We start from the raw sequence: 23355 nt of genomic DNA, 5'->3' as shown, positions 1-23355 counted from the left end.
AAACATAAACATTAATAAAGTTAATTAATTAATTAAGGCTTATTTACATTGTGGATTTTGTTTGAAAGGCCATGATAAAGTCAGGCTAAACTGGTCAACAAGTCTAAGACACTAATATCAGCAGGCTCACAAATGATGCTGAGTATACTGTAGCAGCATGATCATCATCTTAGGTGGCTGAAACACAAAATACAGCAGAGGTTCATGGGATTTTTTTTTTGGAAAGCATGGTAGTAATGCTTTTTTTTCTCTTTCATCTTTAAGGATATTTCATCTTCCCAAATCTAGGCAAATGCATTGCTTTGTCTCAAGTAAAATGGTCAGCCCTCTTCCCCCACCTAACAATTTTCATATACTTTAAGTACTTTCAGTGCCATGGCCTCTGTGAAAAGCTGATTATCTAACATACATACTTAAATAATGAAGTAGTTATTGCTGCCATTTCTGCCTGACCTGCCTTAATTAAAAGTTCAGTCTATTTTCTCAGGTTGATGGAGCCAATAAAAATAGCATCCGTTTTCCCTGAATGGGCACAGGGTTTATTGCTACAGAGCCACATTGCAATATTCTGCAGCTTGGCACTCAGCATACTGTATAATCTGCTTTAAAATTAATGTGACATTATCAGTGTAGCATCATCTGCAAAAGAAACACATCACATGAATGGGCAGTTTTTTAATCATCAGTATATAATAAGAAAATACTAATACTGGCCCCAGAATAGTTCTCTGCGGAACCCCACAGGTTGCAGATTAGGTCATTAATACCCCCCTTTTTGATATCTACCTCTAGAATAGAATTAAACTATTCCAATGGCCACTGCAAACCCATTAAAGGTCTTTCTTTTCCACGTGTGAATCTGGCCATAATGTTCTTTTCCTTAGTCACTGAATTTTAACAGTTTTTACTTACTTAGAACTACCGCTGTGGAAAAGTAAGACAATAAAAGTCAATGACAATCTTTTGTTAAAGAGAACAAAACCATTTTAGCATCTTAGTTTGTGTAGTTTATTATTGTGTTATTATCAGTGTTGAAACATAGTCACACCAAACTACTCAGAGTTGTCACTTAGGGTGGGTTCACACCTAAAGGTCCGTTATCTGATTCGAACCAATGCAAGGATGATGCATTGTTGCAATTTTTCAATTGGTCCAGTTTGCGTTCACAAAGGCCAAACTCAAACGGTCCAAGACTTTAAGGCGCTGCGCATATGAACAGCAGTAAATAATGTAATACATGCATTTAGCTTAAGACGCTCTGCAATCAGACAGTCATATCACAGAAGACGACAGTAATAAGAACATACCACAACTTTTTAAAATTTTGTACACCTCACTAGAGTTCACTTGATAGCGGACCGAGACCACCCCTCTGAGGCAGACCAGAGAGCGGTTCTTTGGTCCGCACCAGAGTTCGAGGCCAAAGTTTGAGGCCAGAGTTCACACCGACCCAAACGAACCGCACCGAGGGGGTAAATGCTTCAGGGTTCGGTTCAACCGGACTAAACAAGGCTGGCATGAACACAGCCTTAGTGTTCAGAGGCCTCACTGCATCACCAAGCTTTTTTGGCAACTTACCACTGAACACATCTGTTGTGAAAAATGTTCAGACTGACTACAAGCCATACCAAACTGGCTGCTCAGCTTGGCACAAGGCTAATTAGGAAAAAAAAAACAGACTTCATAGCTTTTAAAAAAAAAAATTCTCTGCTTCCTCTATCACTTCTTTCCTTCCCGCTTTTCGTTTTTAACTTACCACATCTAAACAAGTTCAGCTGAATACATGCTGTTTTCAATTATTTCATGCTGTCTTATATTTTTTCATTTCAACACACATTTGCCCCCCGCAGCTGACCGTAGCAAACTTTGACTAAGAGTCTTCAGAGTGAACCCGCACCACAGTGGCAGTGCCTTGCTCAAGGGTGAATCTAATTTGAATTGTAATACCTCAGCTTACTGTGTTTTATCCCACAGCAGTCCTGCAGCGAGGGAGAAGGACCTGTTGCCTCCCCCCTCCCTAGAGCACCAGAACTCCACAAGGCCGCGAAGCAAACCCCCCAGTGGGAAAACAGCCCCCAGGAAAGAACCTCGCAGTGCTACCAACTCAAACAACAACACAGTTACTCCACCAGCAGCGCTACAGCAAACCCCTATGCCAATACCTGCTGTCAGTGTAAACCAGGTTAGTTTGTGGAGCTGTGTGTTTGTTTCTGACAATCTCTCAGACACCTGAATGAATTCATAGAGGGAGAGATTACACATAGGCAGTCAGGGCAGGACTCCAGCACTGCAGGGTTTTTCACTTAAACACATCTGTAAATGCAGTCCTACACATATGTAACACATTGTTCATGTATCCTGTAATAATCATTTCATCATACAGTTTCTGGATGATTTGTCAAAAGTCATAAAACTCCAGAGCATTAAAACAGTTCTATTACAAGATTATTATGGCTCAACACTGACTGGTTTTATAGAAGTATGGAACATGTGTGAGAGAGAGGGAATGAAAGAGAGCTGGATCATCGTTTGTCATTTTCACCTGTGATTAAATGTTGTGGAAAGAAAGAAAGAAAGAAAGAAAGAAAGAAAGAAAGAAAGAAAGAAAGAAAGAAAGAAAGAAAGAAAGAAAGAAAGAAAGAAAGGTATGGCAGGGTGTAACTCCTTAAATATTTTGTACACAGTAGTAACGAGCTGACACGTCTGACTCTGCCACCTTGTCAACAACTCTCTCCAAACTTCTCCAAAATCATTCATATGTAATTCATTTTTTTAATGCTCACTCGGTTTTTTTAAAACAATAATATATGGAAAAACAGTAAAATATAAAAACATTCCACTTATTATTATTTTATGTTAGATGGTGCACATAGACTCAGCCAGCCTATCACACTGATGGATGTACAGTATATTGTTTATGATGGCTTAGATTCCCCTCTTTTGCTCAAACATACAACCTGAATGACCTGAACACCCAGAGGGGTGGTAACATTTAATCCACAGCCAGTCTGTCTGTAGCTGTGCAGAACAGCTGGCTAATGTTAGTGTCAAAGGAACTTTCCAGAAAAGATGGGCAGGAGAAATGAAATGCTTTTCCCAGCAGTGTAAATAATCATTCTATACTGGACAGTTATTTTCCCTTCTTTTTTCATATTCAACAGAAACACAACATGGCATTTATTGAGAATGGATTTTTGCAGATGGCAACATGCACTGGACCAATTCCAGGAGCTTGAGAAGACTGTCGCCTCATTCCTGCCAAGAGAATGGGTTTAGTGTGTAGACTGGGAACGCGAGCAGTGTTTTCTTTGCTGCATCTGCCTCTGTAGTTGATTTTTTGTGTGTTGATTTTACACAGACTGCTCTGCTCCTCACTTACTTTCGTTTCACAGAAGAATTGTCCAATATTTTACATCTGAATTCAAGATTTAAACATTGCAACGAAACCATTGATTGGAAACAATACAGAGCAAGAGATGCAGTTGTATATATACAACTACATAACAGGTTGTGGCTGCTTGTACTGGCACACATTTTTCCCACAAGCAGAAAAAGTGTATAAAAAAGGATGTTAAATCGATAGCAGTGCACAAATCCACAAAAGGTTGATTGTGTTTTTTTTTTATTGTCAACAAATCCCAATACCAAGAATCATTTGATCATTAACAAGTATTTTCTTTGCTCAAGGAAGATATACGATGGCTCACTCCTCTTTGGCATAGAAGTGAGCTGCACTGCTACACTGTGTCACATGCTTCTTCAAAGCAATGAACACAGGCACTAAAACTGCAGTGTCCAGCTGTTGTAGAAAATTACGCAGCCCTTGAAAAAGTAAATAAAAGTACATGTTTGCAAGGATTTATGTCTTCAGGCGGGATACGAGTGCCACAGACAGACAGAGTGAGGCAGTTGGACTAACGCAGTGTTCGTTTTGGTATTTTTGTTTCCATTAAGTAGAAATATATGTTGGTTATGTCAGGAGCCAACAGAGGAAAGTTTTATTGAAGTCATAAACTTGACTTCTAAGACCCAACTGTGAGAGTTCAGCGTCGTACTTCACTTTGCGAGAGAGTTCTCAGGGCAAGCGGTTACTGTAGCGTTCACAAATGTATACAGCCCTTAGCGAAAGCACCACATTCCCACATTTTTGAAATCTAGACTGTGCTGATGAGTGACCTCTATCTGGACTCAGGCACTTTAGCCTCAGACTGATTCAGCAATCAGGGCTTAATATCATCGCTGCCATCAGACGACTCACTCTACAGCAGCCGTTACAGTACCAACCCTTTCCACTTCATAGCACACTTGAAAATCTAAAAAACGTTAGCAGCCTATATCCAAGACCATACCAGTACGGAGGCCAAATGATGCCTTCTTATAGCTCTTTTTATTTGAATGGTAATGCTCAAATGTTCCAGACAGAACAGAAAACAGGGAAACATAAAGGAAGATTAGTCGATGACTTATTGACTTACTCTCTTCACTTTCTTTTCTTTTCACCCTTCCTCTTCTCCATTTTTAGCTGCTTCAGTGTTTAAGATGGGAAAATCATTGGTCTATCTATGTGAAACAACATCAATTAACTCTTTTCATTTTGAAACATTAAAAAATTTATATCTTTTGGATTTTTTAATCTCTTGCAATTAGTCTTATTTTACCAAAATTGCAATTGATTTGTTGGCCCACTCGTAACACCCTCATGGCCCACTGGTTGAGAGTCACAGCTCTACAGTGGTGGAGATATCCTGAATATACAGAGAGGACATGAACCGTGTGTGTTTTTCTCTCTCTATCTCATTTCCATACTGATCTCATAGCTGCAGGTGGATAATTATGAGTCATTCTATTTATCTCTTGTATCATTTTTTGTCCATGCAGCAGGATAAGAGGAAACACCGAGGCCCGAGCACCAAAATCACCCCCAAGTCCAGAGAATTCATCGAAACAGATTCCTCCTCCTCCTCCTCAGAGTGCCAGTCGGATACAGAGGAAGCCATCAAAATCCCCGCTCTGCCGCAAACAACACGCTCTGCGATTAACACACAGACTCTGTCCAACACGCACATACACACGCCTCTTCTCCCGTGCCTCGGCTCTGCTGGCAGTATGGGCAGTCTGGGAGCATTTGGAGGGAAAGGACTACGAGTCAAAGATGGTAGCAATGTGACCACTAATGGTAGCAGCAGTAGTAACAGTAGCATCAGCAGCAGTAATAATGGCAGCAGTAATAGCTGCAACTCCCTAAGCATTAGCAACATAAGTGGATCATTTGGCACTTCTGTTCCTGACCCTGGAGGGTTAGGAGGACAGTGCAAGGACCTGGAGTCCATGTCGCCACCTTCCAACATGGGACACACGGTGCCTCTCTCCCCCCTGAGGGAGTACCCAGAGATCCAGAGTTTATGGGTGAAGATCGACCTGACGCTGCTCGGCAGGGTGCCCGGCCAGGGTTTGGGGGAAAGGTCCAGGGTGGGACTGACGGAAAGGGACGGGAGCGAAGGGAGAGACGCAGAGAGACAGGGCGAGAGGACAGGTGCGGCAGAGAGGGACAGACAGAAACAGGAAGACAGAGAGTGGCCCGGGCTGAGAGAGAGACAGAAGTTAACTAAAGGAGAGAGACAGGAGGAAGAAAATGAGCGATTAGTGCCGGACAGAGAAAGGCAAGGTGACAGAGACAGATTATCAGAAAGGGAGAGGCAGCCGGAGAGAGAGGACAGAGATAGGTACGGGCTAGGGGAGAGGGAAAGGACGACGGCGAGGGACAGGGAGAAGGTATGCATAGGTCTAGGGGTCCTGGACAACCCCCCTGCGCAAGAGCAGAGCAACCCCAGGCTGGCTGGGAGGACGGAAAGAGGAGAGAATGGAGGGAAACACCGGAGACAAGCCGCCGGGAACATGATGGCCCCTACAGAGAAACACACCAGCAAGAACAAGAGGAAACACAAGGTGTGTTGTCTCTAACCAGTCTGTCCTTTGTGTAATCTGCTCTCTTTCACTCTGTCCATCTCTTAACTCCTGCGTTCTCCGTCTTCCCATATTCCCAGTCGGACCACACCGACTCATCCGTCAACGGCAATAAGAAGCTGCGATTGGACAAAGACTGTCAGCTCCTCCCACCCTGCATCTCTCCAATACACAACCACAAGAACAGCTCCACAGAGTAAGTATTAAGAGTGTTGCCCCCCCAAAGGACTGAGCAGCAGCAGGAGGAGGAGGAGGAGCAGGAGGAGGAGGAGGAGTACACAATACTGCAGTGAGGCATCAGGGAAATTGTGAGGTTTTGGCAACAGTCGCTCGGAATCAACAAGACAGACTCACAGAGGATTACGATCTAGGAGAGGAGGTAGATACTGTATCAATACCAATCCACCAGCAGCAGCCTCAATAGTCCACAATGCTGCCCCAATATGCCAGAATACACTGTGGATCATGGGGATATTTTTTCTAGAGCTGAATAAGCGCATGAATATCTTCACTCCTCATGGTTAAAAGCCAAAGTCAGTGCTTCATTGTGCAAAACCTCATAACACAAAATGAATATCTCCGTCAAATCAGCATCACAACAATGTATCATCAGTCACCGTCCCTCTTCTTCCCCTCATCCACTCACCGAATGTCACAACCTTGTGTAACTGCCACGAGCACCAGTAGAGTTCATTAGACAAGTTTACCGGTAGACGGTATTTTTAGCAAGGTTTAAATTTTTTAATGTGGTGATGAAGTCATTAGAGAGGCGAGTTCAATTCACGCTGTGACACAGGGATGACAACTGTGAATTTCAGCTTTCCATGTGAATTATTAAAAACAGACTAAGCTGGCTGTTGCTATAAATAAGCCTCAATTTGACAGGCACTGTGGAAATATTTTCATAGCATCTTTGTGTTATGATAGAGAATACAGTGGAGGAGAAGGGGATATAGGGGGGATGGGGGGGTTGTGGAGGTGTGGGTTGACCTGGAGCTGAACCCATGACATTGTGTGGCAGACGTCTCGGCGTGTCTGTGCCACCGCAGCGTCTGTTTATCACCCAGGAGGCTGTTTTATGGAAGCTGTAAACTGGATGATGAGATCACCCGGCTCAGACTCATTTAGTAATTTCTAACCTGTGCCTTTTGACAGTTATTAGCACCCTGTTTCAATCAGTTAGGTCATATTCTGACAATACATCATAAGAAGAGTCGTATTCTAATGATTGATATGAAATCATAAGGACGGTTCTGTTTTACCCTTGCCATGTCCTCTTTTTGTTGAGCTTTTGAAAATGAGGAGAAGTGGCGGCTCCTTTAAATAGTCTTACAGGAGCTGTTTGAAAAGTTTTGCTGTTCCAAATGTCTTGTAAAGACATTTTACATGGAAGGAGCGGTAGAAAAGGAGCTTTCAATCTTTCTAACAGATTATTATAAAGAGAGGGGGCCCCTTAATGAGACCAAAAGACATGAATGTGAAACATAAATACTGCCTTTTCTGGAGCCACTCCCAGCTGACATTAGGCGTGGGCAGTGTTCACCATGATCAGGTCACCGGTCTGTCACCAGACAACCACTCATTCTCACAATTACATATACAGGCAGTTTAGAGTTAGTTTAAGTCAACCTGGGCTGCATGGCTCTGGATTGTGAAAGGAAGCCACAGGAAACACGTAAGCAAGACAGCATGCAAACTACAGTACACATAAAAAGGCCAAACCCAGAAACTGTGAGGCAACCACACTAAACACTGCATCGCCCTTAGAATACATTATCTAAATGTCTCCCTCTTGGGAACACAAAACACAGGACGCGTGATTAACGGAGCTGTAGCAAAAGAAAATAATTGAATTTTAACTTTGTAAGTCTGAAATCTTCTCACTTGGCTCAGTAGCAGGTGAGTCATGGCAGATGTATCACCGAGGAATATTCGTCAGACACAGCGTGGTCGTTTTGTGATACAGGGATGTAAATTTCTTGACTTATTATCCTTTTAAAAGGACTATGAAAGCTCTCACATGCACACACACACACACTCACACCAGCATCCACTTAAGGATATACACACACAAACGCATGCAAATTAGTATAGTCATACACACAAACACACCAGCACACATCAATTATGCTGTACCCAGACAGGAGAGCACACGCACACACTCACATATTGGCACACAGGCACACACACACACACACACACAACTAATTAGTCTTTGTCTCCGTGGTTTTGTATATTATCACTAATGTCGGGGCCTGGGGCGGTGTTCTGCGAGCTCAGCAACTTTTCTCACTGCATCAAACCCCCAGAGTTTCCAGGCAGAGGAAACACATAAAAATATTATCTGTTGTGTTGCAAACAATATGAGTCACAAGAGCCACAATAAGGCAGCTGAGGGAATAATCGCCGATGCTCAAGCAGGGAAGGCAGAATTACAACAGTTTTAGAAGGAAAATATCATTCAGCAACTGCAAATGAAATCGCAACAACATAGTTAGACAATGTTAACGCAGCTTATAGAGGTAGGCTTTTAGTGTTTGCGTTGCAAGAATGAACTGATTTTCTCTCTTTTGTCTTTCTAATATTGATGAAACTTTTGGATGGTAGCATCATGGCAGTGTAAGATAATAAAAGTAAGACCAAACTACAGACAAAGTGTAATATGAGAAGGGAAACGTGGATGGAACAGGCTGGCTGTTCAGAAAACAAAGAGTCCGTCCTCGTCAGGTGTTTCGATGTACAGGGGGGAGCGGCACAGGAAGTAGGAATAATCACAGGTTTTAGTCCCAAGTCCTAGGGAGGAAGTTCAAGAAAAAAAATCCAGACAACAGTTAAAGGGGGAGTTAGGTGGAGTCAGAGTTGGACGGAGGGGAAGGAGTCGCGGCAGGTTGGAGGATGTGTTCGAGAGGCGGCATGGAGAGGCCGTACACAGACACACAGCAGGACACTTGATCTGGTGAAAGCAATTTCAGAAGAACTTGTGTGAAAGAATACCACAACAAAATTATAGTTTATGATCAGTCTTCTTTCACGGCCTGTGACCCCCACAAAGTGCTCTTTACAGGAATCACATAAAAGCACACACACGCACACACACATACACACACACTGTAACACACTGGGCTGGAGCTGTTGAGGTTTGTGCAGTAATTGTGCAGAAAGTGAGAGAATCTAAAACCTGATCCAACCAGAAACCCTAGAGCAGATGTAGTTGTTTTGCTGAGAGGCACAGGGTAGCACAGTATGTGAAACTATATGTAAGAGCACATATTGTATAACATTAGTTGCGTTATGCTATGTTCATCTGTCTGTGCTATTTGAAGTTGTGTTCTGACGTAACAGCAGTTTTGGAGCGAGTGGTTGTTGGAGCTGCTGCAGTTCTCAGACAATGTGTTATGTATGTTCAAAATGTTATCATTTGTTGCTATGGTTATTAACCCTCATCATTTCCTGTTGTTTTCTAGATAATTTCTGATCTGTTTTCTGAGATTCTTCCAACAAGTCATAATGATAATATTGTTTTATGTGGAATAATGAATGTCCATGATACGAGCTGAATGACAGATTGGCCCTGCAGCCCTGTCTCATCCTCCGTACCACTACCGTATACTAGAGTTAATTGAAACGAGATAGCAAATTATACTTAAGCAATATGCACCAGTGACATAGATAATTACTGTATATAATAAACAGATAATGTTCAGAACCGTTATACTAAATGTTTGTGCCTGTGTGTGTGTTCAGTAGCTCTCTGAACAGGAAACAGTCTCGACGGCGCAACGAGAAGCTGCTTCCTCCTCTCCTGTCCCCGCTGTCTGACGAGCCCCCGCGTAAACGACCCTGCGACAGCAGTTCCTCTCTCGGCCAGGAGGGCGGCGCCTCAGGGATTCTGCCCTGCTCCACTACATCCATCTCCTCCTCCTCCTCCTCATCTTCCTCATCCACTCACAGACACCGGAGAGGTGAAGGCAAAGTGTTGTCACACGCGAGAAACGGCAGCGTAAGTGTTTTTTGCATTCTGTGAATCACTGGACATGACATGATGATAGACCTGCTGGTCAGCTCACGGTACATGTACATGTTGCCCAGCTAGATTGGTTGCTCTGGTGAATAAACTCATCGTGAGTGATAGTCAGGTAGTGGTGTTATCTTCTTGAGCTGCTCGCTCGACTCTGTTCCAGAAATAACTCTGGAGTTAATGATGTATTCTTCTTAAAGCCTATGAATCTACAGCGTGACACACATCTCCACTGGTGTGAGTCATGCTTCCTTACCTGCAATTTGTCTGAGTTTCAGGAGACAGAGTCAGTAAAATATCTGAGAGTGTTTTGTGTACCGGAGGAGGTGATGCATCAAACGCAGCAGGACATATACATATACATAAAGCTGTAACTCCAATAAACCATACAACTGTATATCACAGACCTATCCATCCTCACATACTGTGTTATCATTTTTATTGCACTGATTCTAATCATCATTATCTTTATCATCATAATGAGTATAGCTTATTCTCCATTATACTGCATTATACTTTTATTGCACTCCTACAGCTTATCTATGCATTTACACATTCTTATTGGTATTATCTAGTATTTATTTTTATTATTCTACATTTTTGTACTGTGACTGCAGCTCTAGGAGCCTCTGCAAACTGCCCCTCAGGGACACAAAGTTTTTTAATTGAACTGAAATTACCACCCGCTTCACAACATCCAGGCCGGAGCAGCAGCTCCAGCTGCAGCAAAGGTCTCATCAGGAGACCCTTTGTCCCCTCACCAGGCAGCACAACAGCCAAAGGCTCATGACTCGGACTAGTGACCTATTGTTTATTACTGTCTAAATCACAGACTCCTGTAACTCAGCTGACTGAGTGAGAGGCCTAGCAGTGTCGGTTAAGGAGCTGCTTGTGGAATGACGCACGCACTAATGCTGTTCTAACCACGGATTTCTATGTCATCGTGGCAACAGGAAATGGAGGCTCACAACGAGAAGCCCTGTGGAGACGGTTACCATGCCAACGGACAGTCCGACTCTGAGGCGTGGTCGGAACCACCGATGGAACCTGCAGAACCTCGCAGGCCAAGACTGACCTTCACCGACACGTAAGTAGACACCACACACACATTTCCGTTTACTGTAATGGTTTCCTGTTTATGCGTGATCTCCCCATGACGTCTGTTCAGCAACATGAGTTTTAGACGTGTTTTCTTTCCCCTAATTATCACTGTTGTTCATAAAACCTGCAGTCTGTATGTAATTCCCCTACTTCTTTTGTTATTCCCACTTTTCCTTTGTTCAGAGACAGCAGGTGTTTCCTCTTTACATGGAAGTCTGTCTTGTTTACTCTGTTGTATAAATGGGATGCATCTTGAGTTTTTTTTGTTTGTTTTTTTGACAGTTTTCTTCAGTCAACATTATGATAATTACTGTAAACTCAGTGTCTTCATTGTATTTTACATTGAGGCGCTTAATAGCACAAAGGGAGTTTCTTTTGTGGCACTGCTCCTCCAGTGTGAACGCTCTCTGGCAAACAGGGGAGTGAGTGAAGGGCTCAGCCGCTCTACTTCTGGCAATACCGCTGGAATGAGAGAGTGGCTGCTAATTATCTCCACCATGACCCAATCCAAAATCCAGTCGACCCCAACCGACCCTAATAGAGAGAGAACAGCAGCACTGGCAGCTGCATGATGATCCACCAATTAGCCAGCAACCGCAGTCAGAAAGAATAACAATACATGTCATTTCCCCCTGAACTTTACAAGGCACTCCTGTCTGCCACCAGACCTCTGCAGCTAATCCAGAATGCTGCCGCACGTCTGCTGTTCAACACCACCAGCTCCCGCCACACTGCTGCTCTTCTCCTTTCACTACGCTGGCTGCCTGCTGCAGCTTCAGCCAGCCCAAGGCTCTGATGCTGGGCCACAGGGCAGCGAGGGGAGATGATCACTCCCACCTCCAAGCTCTTGTTCTGATCCAGTTTTTTTTTTTTTTTTTTTTCCATTTATTGTTTATTGCTTTACACATAAGCTTCTGTTAAATGAATATAATGAAGCCCTCTCCATCACAAAACCATATTTTTTCCTGTGATCATTACACATTGCATGATCTGAGCTGATAGAGTCCATTCAGATACATTGGACTATTAGACACAGAAATGAGACTTTATCCAACCTGGTTAAACTCACAGTGATATAGACCCTGCACAACTTTCGTGCCTTGGATAGTAGGAGCCACTAATCCAGTGTTTTTCAACCTTGGGGTCGGGACCCCTCATGGGGTCGCCTGGAATTCAAATGGGGTCGCCTGAAATGTATAGTAATTGATTAAAAAAAAAACTGATAAAAATATTATTTTAACTAATTATTCTTCTTCTTTTAAAAATGATAATTAAAAACACCACACGCAATCTTAAAAAACTGTATTCTATATGTTCACTTTCTCGAATATAAATCGAGTTCAAGTAAAATGCAGCATATAAAAATATCTGAGTTGACGCATGATTGACGGCCACTATCGCATGAAATTTGTGATGTCAAAATGGGGTCACAAGCCAAAAAAGGATGGGAACCACTGCACTAATCCATTACTTTCTTCATCTACTTATTATTATTTATTGATATAATTCATCTAATTATAGGAGTGATGCCTTTATACCGTGTGCATTGCTATCTTAATAAGCAAATGGTGGCCTATTAGTGCATTGTAGGTGGAAACAGCTGTAACTACCTCACACTGATCTTTTTGTGTTGACTCCTGAAAAGATGATGCATCTTGTCTTGTTACTTATTTGTCCCAAAGGGTTTCTGCATTATTCATGAAACAACATGTTTTGTTGCTGTGCTAAGGTTACATTAAGCCTTGGGTGTGTATACGTAAATAGGCTACTGTATATAACACACTGCAAGCTAAGTCAGTGATTATGTAAACCAATAACATGCCGGGGTTTTGTTAAATGACGTGTTGGTGCAGCCACGCTACGTTACCATCTTAATTTTTCACTGTGTTGTTTGCAGAGTCCACAGTGCAGACTACTACATGCAGGAAGCCAAGAGACTCAAGCACAAGGCCGATGCTTTGGTGAGTCTTTCTGCAGCCGCTGAACAACACAGGTCACACTACACACACACATCGGCACCTCCACGCTGGAACACACACAGGAGGCCGAGAGAAGACAAATGGTTAGATACACAGATAGAGCGAGAAAATGATTTGAAAACACACAATGTTAACTTCCACAGTCTAGACTGTAATTATGTGCGTTCTCGTTCAGACGTGCGTGTCACAGCTCGTGCTTGTGTACAGTGAGTCTCTGTAGAATGAAAACCTATTTCATATTAAGGACTGCACTGTATAATTTGTGTTATTTATTGCACTATTTGTCTCTGAGGGAACATTGCATTCAAGGACTGATGATGTCTGCGAGATTATACAATATCAAAGGAATTATCAGACCCCCACCCGCCCCCTCTCAACAATGAAATGAGATTTATTTAACTTGTTATTTATCTTATGTTTACGCATTGTTTCCTCAGATTTATCTGGGGATTTGCATCTTAGTGGGAGATTATTCAAAGAGAAGACTGAGCCATGAATCTGCCACGATGCTGTTAAGATATTCCTCATTCCATCTCTGTCTTATTCACCCCCCCTCTCTCCCCTCTCTCTTTCTTTCTTTTTCACTCTCTCTATCTCTCTGTGTATCCTCTTGTTACATTCCCCTTAATTTCACATTTGTCTCTGTCACTCTGCATCTGTCTTTCTTTCTTCTTTCGCTTTCACTACTTGTAGATGGACAAATTTGGTAAAGCGGTGAACTACGCGGACGGCGCCCTCTCCTTCATAGAATGTGGAAACGCTATGGAGCGAGATCCACTGGAGGCCAAATCACCGTACACCATGTACTCAGAGACTGTGGAGCTAATCAGGTACGTATGGACCATGTGACGTTATCAAGAGAAATGAATGGGAAGGAGATTATGAACTCTTGATCTTTTGATCCCACTGTTTGTTTTCCTCAAAGTCTCAGTTAAACAGGAAGAAGATCAGGTCACAGGAAAATGTCTCTGTTCTTAGCTCTAAATTACAACCAAGCGTAGAGTTTAGCAACATAGGAGAATGAGGTTAAATCAATACTCAAGGTATTTTTGATTTAGGGGTAATTTTGCAAATTGATGAGGTCATGTCACAAACCACGAGTCTTCATCTCCAACATCCACGTCTGATTGTTGTTAATAAACACAAGAACTACAACACTGTAACGCTACTCCACCATGTTACTGTGTTTATTGTAGTGCAGATTATGCCGTATTAATACTGTATAAGTGACACTGTTGTATTCTCTCCGAAAACCCCAGATAATTGGCTCTCAAATTTTCCTGTAATTGCCACTAAATTATATTGTTTGAGAAAATATGTTTTAGGATTCATATGTAAATGTTACTGTTATCTGTTATTATCTATTATCAGCCCGACCTCACTGACCTGTTGTAAATTTAGCATAATAGCTTGAATAATGCTCTGCTGTTGCACATGGTCACCTCTCTGCCCGCAGTAAACGACAAATCAAAACTGTGTTTGAATTAAAACAAAGCCCTAATTAGCATGAAGCCAGAGATACGTTCAGAAACCACTGGACTCTCCAACATTTCCCTTTTTCTTTTTTTTTCTTTAGCCTTTATTGTCTAAAGCCTCAGAGAGCTGCAGGGCTGTTAATGAGAGCAGCGTAACTAGTGTGTGAACAGGATCTGTGCTGCTTTCAGGGCTTTTCAGCAAAGTGCAACTTAAAGAGAGCAAGCTGGGAATAACAAATGACTGCCACCTCTGAAAGCAGACAGGTTGTCAGCAGGGTGGTGTAGGTGGAGAGAGTCTTTTAACTGAAGGACTGCGGTTCAAGCTGCACTCATCCATCCTTGCTGAAGTGTCCTTGAGCAAGACACTGAGTTGTCACCACCTGCAGAGAGCGGCTGATCTGTGTCTCTGACCTCTGACCCTTGACCTCCGTGTGGAGGGAAAGACAAGTGTTTTTTCTCCAGACATCAACAGAGGATGAAGGTGTGACACCTCTCCCATGATTCACCCGTCACCGCCGAATTTCATTTTGACTGATTAGCAGTGGCAGGGTGTCACAGGTCACCGAGGAGGCCACAGACAAACCACACAACTTTTTTTATTAGTTCTTTATTGAGCAACTTACTTCATAGACAAGAGGCGATGAATCAGCTGTTGCTCAGTTTGGCATCAATAAAATCAGGTGACGAATTACACATGTAGCTGCTATTCAATCAATATGAAAGAAAGAAAGAAAGAAAGAAAGAAAGAAAGAAAGAAAGAAAGAAAGAAAGAAAGAAAGAAAGAAAGAAAGAAAGAAAGAAAGAAAGAGAAGGAGTCTAGTTGATCCTCCTCGTCAATCACTCTGACAGACTCAGATGCCCTGTTACATGTTCACTCACTCAGAATCTTTTGCCTTTACATGATACTGTGAAAATGACGGAGGTAAAGGATGTCGATTGTCTCTCGTGATTTCAACTTGTTAACAAGAAGCTGCCAAACACTGTCAAACTGAGACGGTTTGTTTCTGAAAGCAAATATCTAAATGTTGAGGTGTTAATTAAGTTGCACATTTAAATCTTAGCGGTCGAGACGGTCGTTTTCCTCCAGCGTGTGAGGTTTTTTATTTTTTATTTTAGCTGTGACGAGGGATGAGGGGAGTAGGAGAGGAAGAGTTTTACAGAGGTGGTTAGATTGATGGTTGATTCAGATAAGCCAAACACGTCCCCTCAGCATTTATTTTGGAAGGCCTAATAAATAACCAAGGAAGAAATGTATCCCTCCACAGAGTCACATAAAGCCAACTTGCTTTGCCTTGCCTGGGGGCACGTCAGCAGGGTTGATGCCAGCTGTCAACAAGCTGAAGGAATTAATTACTAACTGGCCTGTCGCTCTTATATTCTTTATGCTCAGAAAGAGCAGCGGCTCCTTCACTTATCTTAACCTTCACTTCCTAATTAAAACGAACCTTGAGTATATACATGTATTCACGAGCGTAAGGGAAATAAAGTGTGTTTATGTGTGAGCCATAAATCATCGGAAACGTCAGCAGATGAGTAATGAGCGTCTCTCGTAGGTACGCCATGAGGCTGAAGAACTTCACCAGCCATTCAGCTACTGTCGCTGAGAAGAAACTAGCCGTGTTGTGGTATGAGTCTCTCTTTCTTTATATGTGTGTGTTTGTGTGTACAACACTATCCTCATGTTGATACTCTTATTGTGCACTTTGTATTTAATTACCCACATTATCTATTATCTTGCTGTTGGTTTGGGGATGTTCAATGTTGACCATGTAACATCCTGCACAGCTTTATTACATGTCATACCTTCTCCCTCCCCTCTCCTTTCCTGTCAGCTCCCTACTGTCACTGTAGATATATATACATATATTTTATTATATACAGTCTGTAAACTTTAATTCCCTTGTGTACATAGTGGTCTAGATAATGTCTCCTCCTCACTGTCAGATATAATGTCAGGGGAAAATGCGAGGAGAAACACTCTTGGCCTCAGAGTATTTATTTTTAAACTTTGCTTTTCATATTACTACCTGGAATATAATTGAATAATCAAATCAAATAATGAGCCACAACAACAGTCAGTCACCTGTTTTGATAATAACTTTATTTATATAGCACCTTTAAAAACACAAGTTTACAAAGTGCTTTACAAAAACAACATATAGAGACCACAGAAGACAAAGTCACAAACAAGTGCCATTAACCATAGGAGATGGACCGCCCAAGCAATATAACAACACAGGCTATACTGTTATGGCTGATCGATGTACAAGATATAAGATTCAGTCACAGCCCGACCAAGGAAGAAAAAGAAGAAAGCAACACCTGAAACAGAGAATGCGTATCGAGGGAATGACCTGGATCTCAGGTTAAGAGGATGTGGCAGACATTGTTATTATAGGCTTACAGAAGGTGAAGTGCGATGACCTGACAGTGGCCAGTGAAGACATTGAGGCAGCGATCTGAATTCATTAGATACAGTCATTATGCACAAGTCAAAGATGTGTTTTTATCCTGTGGAGACTCGAGGGTCTGGATTACTTGCAGCTTTCATTCATACCTAATGGTGAATGCTATACAAATTCTCTTCAATCACCCTTTCATACCAGTCTATTATTAGAAGCAGTTCTCCATGGGAAAACACTTGCAATCTCAAGATTTTTAACAGTGAATTAGAAAATGTGTGTTTTTGTGCTTTCATTTTGCGATATCACACATTTCTCACAACCTTTACCTCACTGAAGTTCTTCCTAATCCGCCAGGACCTACGGTGTGTGTTTGAAGTCCAGGTGCATTTTGTGTGGATGACATGAAAATAATATTGAGAAAGGATCTTTAAAGGGAATTTGTACAGAGGATTCATCTGCTGTCTAATGGTTTTGTTTCCATAGTAACCGCTGTCTGTCTCTGCTGTATCTGAGGATGTTCCATCTGAAGAAAGACCACGCTGTCAAGTACTCACGGTCGCTCATGGAGTACTTCAAGGTAGCGCGCACACACAGGCACGCACGCACACACACACGCGCACGGACATGGACTTCATTTCCTTCCTCTATCATTTTCTCCCTCTGTGGTTGAAAAACACGCAAAGCCAATTACAACCCTCGAATACATTTCATATTCATTTTCATGGTGCCTGTGCATTAATTTTGCATGACGTTATTAAAATCCATTCTTTCTCTTTGGTATTAATGTATTAATTAGCTCCATCAATCATCAGAGTGGATTGTTAGGGTTTAATGTGCTTGTTTTGATTAATTATGTTTAGTTTAATTAATTACTGAGGATGTCATTATCACAGTGCCACATTTGCATTGATGGGATTGGATTTCTGGGAAGCGACTGACTGGGGGTTTAGCTGTGTATGTGTGTGCAGCCTGTGTACATAGAGTACAGTAAGTGTTGACAGAAAGAGAAGAAGCGACTGGAAATGAACTGTACGTCGTAAAAAGAAAAAGGGCACAATAACAGACTGTAACATACATATACACATGGCACATTAAAGTGGATTTAAATGCTCATCACCCAGTAACATTACATCCTTTAAACGCTGTGGCTGCCATTATATTAGCATTAATGTTTTACTCATAATCTTCTAGCTGATGCTTTTGTCTATAATAGTTTGTCATGCCAGTGTCAAGATGAAGCGCTTCAATTCAAAATGAATATGTTTGTGGAATAGAATGAAAATATTAATATTAATATAAGTTATTATATGTAAATGTAGATTCAGGTGAGCAGAGAGCACGACTCAGGAGGCAGATGTAAAAGTCCTCACTTACTGTAGAAAAAAACAAGGATAGAAAATTAATGAATGAATTTATTCTGCATTTACTTTTTAATTTATTTAGGAATTTGAACCATTTAGGAATTTAATATTTATCTCTATATTTATTTATTCACACTAATGTCATATTTTATGTCCTTCATAATCTCTTGCTGTAGCTGCATGTAGGGTGAGATGTAAAAGTGGTATCCGTGGTCTCACTAAACATCAATAATGATAATTCCAAACTACGTAAACAATGATTTCTGGTGTGTCATCGTTTCTCTATCCTCAGTCTCCTGTGTTACTGCAGCCCATGAAATTATTGTGATAAAAATGTCTTTTTGTGACCCAGAATTCAGCCAAGAGTTCCCACCAAGCACCTTCTCCTTGGAGGACTAATGGGAAGTAAGTGTACACACACACGCACATGCACACACAGACACACACACACCGTATCAACCCCCTTCATTCACACAGATAATTGAGAATTTATAATTCACTGGAGCTCTGCTGCAAAATACCATGCGGCCCCTGACAGCCACTTGCTCAAACAAACCCCTCAGGAAGCAAATAAAAGGATTGATTTGTTGTAGATGTGAGGAGGAGGAACACTGGAGGGGCTGCTGAGTACAGGGTGAGAAGGAGTGATGGAGGGAGTGATGATAGATGGAGGAGGAGAGGCGTGGAGGAGCTGTGGATGTGAAGCTAATGAGTTTGGACAGCTCTGACGTTGCACAACAGCAGGACTGAAGCTCCGAGTGTGTCTGCTAGGCTGTGTGTGCATGTCTGTGTGTGTTTGTGTGTGTGTGTGTGTGTGTGTGTGTGTGTGTGTGTGTGTGTGTGTGTGTGTGCGCGCAGCACTGAATAAGGCACAAGTCGTTGGGTCAGCGAGGGTCAAGGCCACATCACAGACGTTACATCACTGCCAGAGCAACACACCCAGCTGTGCAAAGCAGGGGGAGCAGTTTGTACTGGCATGACTAATGACACTACACAGTGAATATCAGAGCTGCTACACACACTCTCACACTCAACACTTTATATTGCCTTCAGGCCATGAATGGTAACTCTTTTGTTGTGTTTGCTATAGCTCCCTGCAAGGTAAAAGCCAAAACAGAGCACTATTATTTTGTCAGAGAGGTGTCCACTATAATTAAACATGCAACATTAACATCAGCATACTGAGCATTGTTAATTCAGTAGATATAATACATTAGTACCATTCAAAGATAAAAACAAATGATAGCATCTGTCTCTGTAACCTGTGGTGTTTTTAGCTCTATCACCAATTTAAAGCTGCTTTCTTGATAATGTGAAAGGTGTCACTCCACAGGTGACTAGAGAAAGCTATATAGAAAACATTATCTCTGGGTTTCCACTGCCTCTCTAGTTTAGTCTTTTCGGTGAAGTGCAGTGCTCAAGTCCAAGAGTCTAACTTGGACTCGTCAAGCATTGACTTGATCTTGTACTCAGACTTGTACTCGATATAAAGTATATGTGCGCCGTAACTGGAGCTTAATCTCATCACGGCTAATGAATTGTGTGCGTTGACATGACCTTCCCAACCATATGGTAACCATCTAACCCACGGTGCAAAAGTGTTGCACTGTAAAAGTAACTCTAATTTAACAGAAAAAAATGTGACAAATATCAACACCCACTACAGTATAACATGTAACATTTGGATAATTGAAAGCATAACACAGTGTTTCAAGTCATGCTGGAAACACTTGTGCTTAAGCGGAGAAAAAGATAATTAGCATGCTACCTACCTGCGTATCCACAGAGTTATGTGAGTAAAACCAATCAATAAATAAATTAGGTTTAACCCCAAGACACATGGCTGCTGAACATACCAAATTGCATCATTTTGCACCAACATAAACTTTATAAAGTTATAATACGCTTGTTCCACTGCCCCTGGAGGCTAACATATCATTACCTACAGCTTTAGCACCACATTTTCAATTAAACTTGTTGCATCCTGTCACAAATACCATATCAACATTTTGTTGGTATACAGCACTCTCTGAAGAGGGCACTGATATTTTGTTCCCATGAGCCTTTTCTCACTCACCCTGGCCCATTTACAGTTCTGTTAGAATGTGTCAATTCTTCTGCTGTAAAGCAGCTCGACAATTAAACACAGAAAAAACTGAAATATCAAAAAAGCTGTAGTAAAAAAAAAAGGGGAAAAAAGCTGTAGAAGACTTCAGAAGTTGGCAGCTTTTTTCAAATGAAGATGGTTTTCAGCAGACACATCTGTTATTCTGTTTGTAACATATGTAATTACACTAAGCACCAGGGTGACAGATAATAGTGCACACTTTCTTCTTTGTATGTTTAGTCCAGATACAGAACCTGCCTCTTGAGTTCCTGTAAGGTGCCTAAACCTGACTGCCTCTCTCTGTGTCCCAGGGTCAATGGGACTCCATCTCCCCTCTCACTCAGCCCCTCCCCAGCCAGCAATGGAGGAGGCGGAGGAGTAGGAGGAGTAGGAGGGGGATCCGGAGGTGCCGCAGGCTCGTTAGGCAGCGTGGCTATTCCCCAACGGATTCACCACATGGCTGCCAGTCACGTTAACATCACCAACAACATCCTGCGGAGCTATGAACACTGGGAGACGGCTGACAGACTGGCCACTGATAGCCAAGGTACAGTTATTATTATTATTATAGACTAAACTACCGCTCACTTATGATCGTGGAGAGTGCTATAAACCATTATAAGGCTTTGGTTGTGTCCATTTATGAATAATGCCTTGTGATGTTTGACGTGATTGCTGTGTTTTATTTCTTAAGCTGCAGCAGAAGCAGCAGCAGATCCAGTCTGCCTCAGTAACTGTGTCTCTTCCTCACCCTCCTGTAGATTTCTTCCAGGAGCTGGACTCTGTGATGGAGCCGCTGAGTCAGCAGAGCAGCATGACTGAGCTGGTCCGATACATCAGGCAGGGACTGCACTGGCTCCGCATAGAGGCTCACCTGTTGTAGAGATGGGACATTCTAACAAAAAAAATAAAGAAAGAAATTAAAAGAAATGGGCCTGGGAGCTAGAACTGGGAAAAACAAGTAAGATGAGACTCAAGACGATGCTTCAGTTCCCACTGGGATCCTTCAAATGACACCAAACATCCAAGGATAATGCAGACTGGGGAGATTAATGGGGCTGCAATTCACCTGCAGTTTGGACTGAACAGTAAATAAGTTAGAGAGTTTTAACTGTGAATCACAGAATACAAATTAGCATATTATAAAGTTGTCTGGTTCTGTTTTTTGGTGAAACTAATGAATCAGAGCAGGTAGCTTAAATTCCTGAAGGAACAGTAGATGTTACAAAAAGTGCTTTTACTAAGACAGGTCCATTAAAAACAAAAACAGATATGTGAGAGGCTGATGTTATTAAGGAAGGGGAGGAAAGGCGCTCAACAGAGGCTCATCTCCTCCAGTAGTGGCCCAGAAATGTGTCTGTGATTGGATCCACAATTAAAGCCTCTGGCTGATATCGATCCAAGTGGAAAGTCCTGGTCCAGTCCATTAGATAAGGACCACGCTGGGCTCAGGTTCAGCCACTGCAGCTGAATTAATGGAGGCTAAAGTTAGTCCCCTGCTTCTTTGTCAGTCCATCATCAGTCTTCAGAGATGGGTCCTCCACTATGAACCACCTCCTAAACAACTTAATTAGTCAAAGTGATAATCTGAAGTAAACAAATCTTGGAGATATTCATCACATATGACTCTTTTTAGTTAATTATTATTTAATCTTTTCATATAGTGTGTGACAGAGTCTGGATTCAAATGGCAAACACATGCACAGGCATTGACAAGAAATGTAATGATGTAATCCTGGAGCGATAATCCAGAACAGCTGGTCTTTGGCATTTTGAAGGATAAACATATTTGCATCAGTACAAGTGCAGCTACAGTGATAAAAAACAAGAAAGAAATTGTATTTGCGATTTAAACAGATACATCATTTGTGAGTCTTCTTCTGTTGTATTGCTGATAGAGTAGCTGCTAAAAGCTGATTTCCTTTAACTGAAAGAAATGACATTTCAAACTGAAATGACGAGTTTAACTGTTGCCACCAGTAAGGTGTCACCAAAACAACTAGAAATTCAACTTTTAAGGTTTGAATCTGCATCCTAATTCTAAATTATCTTTTAGTTTATTTACTTGCTCTCACCTGAGTATTAATAGGTCTAGTAACTGTGTGAACATTTTCTATACTATATTGATATGGTACCTGAGTATTGGCACAAGGGCTGCTCAGTTAATCGCAATATAATCAAAATAACAATATAAGCAAGTGCAATATAACCATGTGCCATGACAATGTTTGCATTGTTTGCACTATAAATGTTACAGAGATGTCCTGAACAACAAATCATAAAGGCTCATGCGTGTTTGGTACAATACCCAGCAGAAATTACATCATCAATTTTATATTTTTTTAAGTGAAAATATAGCAAAATTAACATTCACATTGAAATCACATACAGTATCATGCAATATCTGTCCATATAATCAGAACATAATATTGTGCAGCCCAGTACCATTATCAAAATTATATTAAAGGTTTCTCTGCAATAATGTTTGTTTGTTTTTTAACTAAAGAGCCAAAAGTTCTTAGATATATCAAAATATACAAGAAGAATTTTTAAATTAAAGAAAAAGTCTGAAATTTTAAATTAAATAAATATTGAGACTTGGTACCTATAGTCCTCTGGTTCAGGACAGTGACACTAACATTTTTAAGTGTTAGCATTTTTTAAATACATCTATGAGCACAGTTATGCTTAGCAGGATGTTTCGTTTGTGGTTTTTGCACCAGTTGTTTGTTTAAGCAGACGCTCAGATCCTGTCAGTGCAAACCAGTCAAGATAGCCTCAACATGAAGATGTGTCTAGCCAGACTGAGGATTACAAGACCTGGTCAAGTTGCAGCAGGGAGTTAATAGCGCAGCAGAACAAGCATTCAATTCACCGGTACTATAAATGAGGGCTTTTTTCCATCAAAAAAAGCATTTGTCTGGTTCTTCTCTTACCAGATATGG

At 41.6% G+C, this 23355-nt stretch overlaps 1 protein-coding gene across 8 annotated transcripts in view; it reads left to right on the top strand.

Moving 5' to 3' along the window:
- The window catches only part of aff2 (AF4/FMR2 family, member 2), a 141439-nt gene extending 120099 nt beyond the window's left edge, over window positions 1-21340 (top strand). For 3 of the 8 annotated variants that reach the window (XM_085788515.1, XM_085788514.1, XM_085788510.1), the window contains 12 exons: window positions 1975-2182; window positions 4879-5946; window positions 6045-6160; window positions 9709-9964; window positions 10936-11069; window positions 12981-13044; window positions 13756-13892; window positions 16091-16162; window positions 17426-17519; window positions 18656-18708; window positions 20722-20957; window positions 21172-21340. In XM_085788515.1, the coding sequence (XP_085644641.1) occupies window positions 1975-2182; window positions 4879-5946; window positions 6045-6160; window positions 9709-9964; window positions 10936-11069; window positions 12981-13044; window positions 13756-13892; window positions 16091-16162; window positions 17426-17519; window positions 18656-18708; window positions 20722-20957; window positions 21172-21293 (2560 nt within the window). In that variant the 3' untranslated portion in view covers window positions 21294-21340. The remainder of the gene's footprint in view (window positions 1-1974; window positions 2183-4878; window positions 5947-6044; window positions 6161-9708; window positions 9965-10935; window positions 11070-12980; window positions 13045-13755; window positions 13893-16090; window positions 16163-17425; window positions 17520-18655; window positions 18709-20721; window positions 20958-21171) is intronic. The other 5 variants (XM_085788511.1, XM_085788516.1, XM_085788512.1 and 2 more) reach the window with 3 other exon arrangements.
- The last annotated feature ends 2015 nt before the right edge of the window (window positions 21341-23355 follow it).

Source organism: Trachurus japonicus, chromosome 10 (genome assembly GCF_045865225.1).
Source record: "Trachurus japonicus isolate A0001 chromosome 10, Traja_1.0".
Classification (NCBI taxonomy): Eukaryota; Metazoa; Chordata; class Actinopteri; order Carangiformes; family Carangidae; genus Trachurus; species Trachurus japonicus.
The sequence above is the reverse complement of the archived record's forward strand: the minus strand, read 5'-3'. Positions and strand labels throughout refer to the sequence as shown.